The 6934-nt window shown below is 60.6% G+C and overlaps 1 protein-coding gene across 2 annotated transcripts; it reads right to left on the bottom strand.

The window, feature by feature from the left end:
* Positions 1-4191: 4191 nt before the first annotated feature.
* On the bottom strand, positions 4192-6284 carry NKX6-2 (NK6 homeobox 2). 2 transcript variants are annotated; one of them, XM_080401935.1, is made up of 3 exons: positions 5702-6284; positions 5151-5323; positions 4192-4443 (listed from the first exon to the last, which is right to left on the bottom strand). In XM_080401935.1, exons 1-3 carry the CDS (start codon positions 6114-6116, stop codon positions 4195-4197), a joined length of 837 nt encoding a protein of 278 aa, XP_080258061.1. In that variant the 5' UTR covers positions 6117-6284; the 3' UTR covers positions 4192-4194. The 2 variants fall into 2 exon arrangements, with proteins under 2 accessions (XP_080258061.1, XP_080258062.1); XM_080401936.1 differs by having other exon boundaries at positions 5157-5323.
* Between the last annotated feature and the right edge of the window lie 650 nt (positions 6285-6934).

Raw genomic sequence — 6934 nt, 5'->3', positions numbered from 1 at the left:
TGCCATATCAGCAGTTAGTGTTGGAGTCTTAGCAGGTTTAGTTAAGTGTACATCAACAACCAACATTTATATAATAAATATATAGCAGTGCCATCTTGGATACAGATATATAGCATACTATATAGCACATATATTAGCAGTTTCACTTTGTTACTCCTATAATCCCTTCTTTCTATGTAATATTAAGGATTGAATGTGAAGTTCTTAGCTAGGTTTGGGTGTAACTTTCCAGAATTTTGTAAACTGTTTTTGTCTGTCTTTTGTTACTGTTTTATGGTGCCAAGTATTCTATATTGAAACAATAACAACATGGGAGAAGAAAATAATAGTCTGCTTCAGGTAGCAACTGTATTGGACACAAGACTGTATTTATACAGTGTTAAAAAAAAAAAAAAAAAAAAAAAAGACAACTGTAAATTTTCCTGGTTAGTAGCTCAGTGCAGCCTACAATATAATCTTGTTATGAACATTTTTCTCCCACCGCTAAATACAACATTAAAAGGTGATTAGGGAGTCTGTTGATGAAACACAAATGTATGTTTTATTGATTTAATTTAGAACACTACAGAGTTCATGGACTGCGTGATGGCATTAGATTGATGCTTGATTTTGGTATAAATCACTACCATTGAAAATGATTTGATGTCCGCTTGCAGAGTGTTTTCTCAACAGTACAGTCTGGGTTTATATTCAGTACTGTTGCCCAAAGGGTGTCTGCAGCTCTGTATTGTTACTGTGCCATGTTGCATTATAACCACACAGTAATTCTATTTAAGCGAACTCAACTCATGATAACTTTGAAGGCCTTTAGAAATGAGTACTCTGGTTCTCAAGCAATAAAACTAATCATGGTGAAAGTGGCTGTGTCTGTCCCTTTAATTTGGGCATTGGGGATTAAAGGGAAATTATTAAATTGTCACATTTCTTATTAATGAGTTACCTTTTAATCTCCTGCCAATGAGCAGAGTTATTTTTCACGTGAAAACCTGTAGTATAGAATGCCCTTCTAGTGTTAATCAAAACAATACAAACCGAGGAAAAGGCATTTAGGAGTTAGTATTCGAGTGTTCGAGTGCTAACATATAGAGAGCCATACAACTTTATGAGCTATTCATGAGATGCCAGTCCCCAGCAGTTCAATAAATATGCCACAGCAAACTCCTTCGTGATTACCTCCGGGTGGGGGGGTGGGGGGTGGCGGATAACAATAACAACAAGGAGACTGCCTTTTCAGACTGAAGCCTCAGTTATAGGTAAACTCACCAAAGCTATAAACTGCCCGACCGTGAACAGCCCTGAGCATCCACAGGTGACCCATCCAGCTAATCTGTTGCAGGAGTCTGAGATTTAATCCACAGACGTTCGTAAAACGCAGCGTCGGCGTTTAACCAAAGCCCCGAGGCGTTCTCTGGGGACGGTGCGGGGCGCGGGGCCGCGGTTCTGTGGGGAGCGGGGCCGGGCCGCGGGGATTGGGGCCGTAGGGAGCGGGGCCGCGGGGAGCGGGGATGTGGAGAGCCGGGAATGCGGAGAGCCGAACCGGGCTGCGGAGAGCCGGAATGCGGAGAGCAGGGATGCAGAGAGCGGGGCCAGGCTACGGGGAGTCGGGGCTGCAGGGAGTCGGGATGCGGAGAGTGGGGAGCAGAGCTGCGAAGAGCCGGGGCTGCGGGGAGCCGGGAATGCAGAGAGCGGGGAGCCAGGATGAGGGGAGCAGAACCGGGCTGCGGGGAGCCGGGCGGCCGCCGGAGGGTCCCGGTTCTTCCCGGCTCCCTCCCGCCAAGGCCCGTCCCTCTGCGCGGCCGCGGGTGCTGGCATGCGTGTTGCACCGCAAAGCCGCCTCGTTCTAGGAAAAGGAACTCGTCGCTGGATGTAGATCCCCGAGTTCCTTGGAGCACGTTTCATTTAAAGAACTACGGGAAGGAGGAGGTGTGAATAATCCCACTTTCAAGTGTGGGTGGTTTTTTATCCTGTCGTTCTCCCTCAGGAGCCAGGGCACCGGCTCCGGTTCGTCGCTGCGGTTCCAGCGGCCTGTCTCAGGGTGTCCAGAGCCGAGGCGAAGGTTAATTTCTAAACTTGATTTACTCCGTCTGTAACCGCGGTAGAGCCCGGGCCGGGTCTCGCCAACGCACCGCTTTCAGTGAGTAAGACCTTGCAGGACACCCCCTCCCCTCCCCTGGAACACGGCGCTGCCCGCAGAGGCCCGCGGGGCTCCTCCCGTCAGAGGGAAATAAATCAACGCGAGCGAAGCGCACGGCCCGCCGCGGCGGCCCCGGCACCCCGGTGGGAGAGGCCCGGCGGGGCCTGAAAAGGCCGAACGGAGCCAGAGCGGGGCCCCCACCTCCGCGGCCCCTGCCCGCAGTGGGAGCCGCCGGGGCGCGGGCAAGGGGCCTGGCGCAGCCCCCGGGCGACAGCGGACCCGGCTTGGCGTCGCCGTGCTCGGCCGCTGCGCGCTCGGCGGAAGGGGCCGGGGCCGGGCCCCCGCCTCGGGCTGGCGGGCAGGGGCGGGCCGGCCGCACGCCCCCTCGGTGCGGGGAGGCCCGGGGCGCCGGCGCGGACGGCGGGTGCAGGACGGTGCGGCTGCGGTGCGAGAGGCACCGGGCACCGCAACTGCCCAGTCCCGCTGCGCCGCGGACGGCGGCCCTCCGCTGGCAGCCGGGCAGGCGCAGCGGGGCCGGCCCGCAGTGGGGCCGCAGCAGTCGCTCGGTCTGCGAAGCAGTAGCTAATGCACGGACAGAAAAGAACGTTTCATTCATTAAAAAAAAAAAAAAAAAAAAAAAGCCTGACAACGAAGCTGGCTTACACCCTGGTCAGGCCTCCAATACGCCCGGGAGGAGAAAAGTGGAACCTTGGGCAGCTGCGAGGCACATCGACGGCCGCGTTAATTACCTGGGTCTCGTCAAGGGCCGGCGGCGAACGCGGGTGCGGGAGCTGCTGCGGTGCGTGCGGGCCCAGGCCCGCGGTCCTGGGAGGGCGGCGGGAGGGCGATGCCGCTTTAGCCCCCCACCGCTAAGCTCAGTGACTTCGACTTCGGGGTCCTTTTTGCAGCGGCCGGTGCGCGGGAACCGCAGCGGGATATGTCCCAGCCCCTGCCTCCCCCTCCCCGGAGCAGATCACATAACCTGCCCGCGGCCACCAAAGCGCTGTCGGTGCCAGAAACCGCTGCGGTCCCCGGCCGGGTTCAAAGCTGCACGTTCAGCTGCGAGAATCGCTTCTTTCGGGGGGGTTGGGGGGCCGCAGCTCGCGGGTTCCCGTGCGGTTGTGAGCCCGGCTCCCGGCGGGCCCATCGGGGAACCGTCCTCCGCCCCCCAGCACCCCGGCTGCGGACCGGCCCAGGAGCAGGGAAGGCAGCGACGCTCAGGCGAATGAGCCGGGGAAAATGCCGGGACGAGGCGAAGGTGAGCACCAGCCGACCGTCCCCCGCTCGGTAAGAGCGGCCTTAAAATTCGGGGGCCCCGGACTAGCGAAGCTATAGCCAGAAATTACCCTGCAACAGGTCCGGTGAGCCCCCGCTCCCTTGGCCAGGGCCCGCGGGCGAGGCGCAGCCCCCCCAGGGGCTCAACGGGACGAGGACAGAGAAACGAGTAATGCAGGAAGAAACTCGCTGGAGAAGCTTGTTAAATAATTTATTGATTTATACAAAGTCTTTCCAACCTGCGTGGAGACGTTATTTGATCCCAATGTAAAACCAAGTGTTCATTTTTCTCTCGTGCTTCTTTGGGTTGTTTTCTCTTTTATATTATTAAGCATAAAATCCAGAGGCAGGAGAAATCAAACCGCCAAAACACTGAGTAGAAGGAGGGAGTGAAAGGAAACAGCCGTTTTTACACTAGAAATATACATCACAAAATCTGAAATTTACTATATACAAAGTGGCTGAGCTTGGATTTGGCAAAATACAAAATGTAACAAAATCTGATTGTTAGGAGCAGGAAATGGGCAAGGCGGCTAAACGAAAGAGGGGCAAACCTTAAAGGGACACAAAACAAAAAGTTGGAAAAACTCCTCTGAAATTTACATCGATGAGAAGGAAAATAATTTCATAACTTATTCTGTAAAAAATATATACATTTCACATACATCTTAGGCTGTACAACACACCACTTCAAACATCCAGTTACAATTGACCTCGGGCGCGGTGCCTACCACGGCGGCTCGCCCAGCCGCAGCCGCCCGGGGCAGCCGTCGGTGCCGGCACCCTCACAAGGTGTCCGAGCTGGTGCTGCAGGGGCTGACGAGGGACAGATTCGTGGATTTGTGCTTTTTCAATAGCCTCGTGATTTTTTCATCGTCTGAGTTGGGGTCCAGGGGCTTGTTGTATTCGTCATCGTCCTCATTGTCCGAGCTTTCCTTCAGCTTCTCCGTCTCCGAGTCGTGCTTCTTCTTTGCCGAGGCCATCTCTGCCGCATGCCGCTTCCGCCACTTGGTCCGTCTGTTCTGGAACCAGACCTGGGCACCGGCACCGGGCGCGGCTCAGCCCCACCGCCGCGCCCGCCGCCCCCCCGCCCGGCCCCTTCTCCCCCCCCCCCCCCCTTCCCGCCCGCCCGACGGCAGCTCCGGGTAGGGGCGCGAGGCCGGAGCGCGCAGGGCCGCGGGCAGCACCGGGAGGGTGGACCCGCCCGGCTCCTCCGGGGGACGTCGCCAGCCAGAGCCGCGCAAAAGTAAGAGCGGCAGTTTCGCGGAACAATCACCTCTTTAAAACGGAACAGGGTGGCCAGAAAAATAAGTATTTTTGGCTCCCAGGGCACCTCAACGCTTCGGTGCACCCGAAGACTTTCCTAAAAAATTTGCGTGGTTATGCAAGGAAAAGTTGTGCCGGTGCCCGGACACGAGCTCCGTGGAAAACTGCCCCGACGAAAGCAATTACCTGCGTGGGGCTTTTTGGTTTGGGGGTTTGCTTTAATGTATTTTACGTGTAGTTTTCTTAAATCATCTGCAGCACAAAGAACTCCAAGCACAAAGTTAGTTACGTAGAACTTGGCCTAAAATCTAGCCAATATCCAAATGCTGTTTAAATTATAACTGACTTAAAAAAAATCCCTGTACGGTTGGTCCGTTTTCTTGGCCGCCGGCATTTACCGCAAAAGCAAAAAGTGACAGCGCTGCCCCGGCCCCGGGAGCCCGCGCCCCGCGCCGGCCCGCCCGCGGGGACCTACCTTCACCTGGCTCTCGGTCATCCCGAGGGAATAGGCGAGGCGGGCTCTCTCCGGTCCTGCCAGGTATTTCGTCTGTTCGAAGGTTTTCTCCAAAGCAAAAATCTGCTGCCCAGAGAAAGTGGGTCGCGAGTGTTTCTTCTTGCCGTCCTTGTCCAAAACCATCCCCGTCTGAGCTGAAAGCGGAGGAGAAACAGCTCCGTCAGAGACGGGGTCTGCCCCGGTCCCAGCTCGGAACCGGGTCTCCGCCCGGCGCTAAAGGGGGGCGGGCTGCGGCGGGCCCGCTCCGGGTGTCCGCCGCCGCTGGCTCCGGAGCAGGGGTGGGTGCAGGGCCGTCCCGGGGCGCGGCACCGGGCCGCCTTCGGAGCGCCGCGCCCGCGGCCTCCGCCAGGCCGGCCGCCCCGTCCACCCCGCACGCCCGCGGCGTGGGGCCGCCCGGTCTCCCGGCGCCTGGCTCGGCGGCCCAGGGGGGAGGGAGGGCGGCCCGCGCCTCCCGACGGCGGAGCCGGGCCAGCCCCCGGGCCGCGCTCCCCGCTGGAACCGGCCGCACTTACCGGGACAGGCGAGCCGGGGGTCTCTCCAGGGAGAGCCCTGCACCACTCCCGGCCAGAAAATGGGCGGTCGCCCTGGCAGCTCCGCCAGCGGCTTCGGGTAGCGGGAGACGGCCGCGGGGTTGAAGTACATCCCCGCCGAGGCCGCCAGTCCGTTGATGCGGGGCAGCCCGCCCAGCAGGTTGCTGGCAGTGCCCACGGGCCGCCCTAGGATGTCGCTTATTCCGTGCGGTGTCCCCAAGGGGAGCTGCGTGTTGAGTCCGCCCAGGGCCGGCGCCTTGAAGCCGGAGGGGTTCTGCAGGGTGTAGGGGAAGAGGGAGGTCTTCATCTCGGCCATGTTGTGCAGCGCGGCCAGCGGCGTACTGCTGAGGACGAACGCGCTCTGGCGATTAGCATCCATCTGCCCCACCGCTAACATTTGTGGTCATCAATGAGCGCGGGTCCTTCTCCCACCACGCCGGCAGCTGCCCTGTTGTAACCCCGCGCCCGGGGCGCCGGCCGCGGCGGGAGAGTCTCTCCTTCCTCCGCTTGCGGGATCAAAGCAACAGCAAGTCCCCAACTTTGCCGGGAGTAGGAAACGCCGGCGCTTCTCCGCCCGCCCCCGCGGCTCGGCGCCGCTCGCCGCCGACTTCCAGGCGGGAGAGCCAAGCCGGAGCAGGGCGACAAACGGGCTGCGAGGAGGGAGTCCGAGGGAGAAGAGCCCCCGCCGGCGGAGCGTCCCGGGCAGGCTGCGGCGGCGGCTCTCCGCGCGGGATCTAGCGGGGGGGGGGGGGGGAGGGGGGCGGCCGGGGTGGGGTGGGCGCCGCGGGGCTGGGTTCCGCGCCTCGCCGCAGCCGCGTGTCCCGGCGGTAGCAGCGGGGGACCCTGCGCGCCGCGCCCCGGGGCGCAGATAACCGCGCGGGCACCTGCGAGCTCCTCGCCCATTGGGTGGCCGCCTCCCCGCGCCGCCGCCGCGGCCCAATCGGCGGGCGGCGAGCGCCCCCACCCCGACACGTCACCACCGGGCCGGGCGGTCCCCGGGCGCCGTGGGAGTGCGCGGAGCCGCACGTGGCCGCGCCACGGCCGACGGGACCCCCGCGCGGGCCCGCGCCCCGCCCACCGCGGCACCCGCCAGGGTCAGCCCCGCCGCGCTCCCGGCCGGCCCCGCTGCCGCCGGCCCGTTCTCTGCGGCCGCCGTGGGAGGCCGCCGCGCCGGGCGGGGCGGCGGGACCCGCCTCCGAGCCCGAAAGGGACGAA

This window comes from Falco punctatus (genome assembly GCF_963210335.1).
Source record: "Falco punctatus genome assembly, chromosome: 9".
Lineage (NCBI taxonomy): Eukaryota > Metazoa > Chordata > Aves > Falconiformes > Falconidae > Falco > Falco punctatus.
The sequence above is the reverse complement of the archived record's forward strand: the minus strand, read 5'-3'. Positions and strand labels throughout refer to the sequence as shown.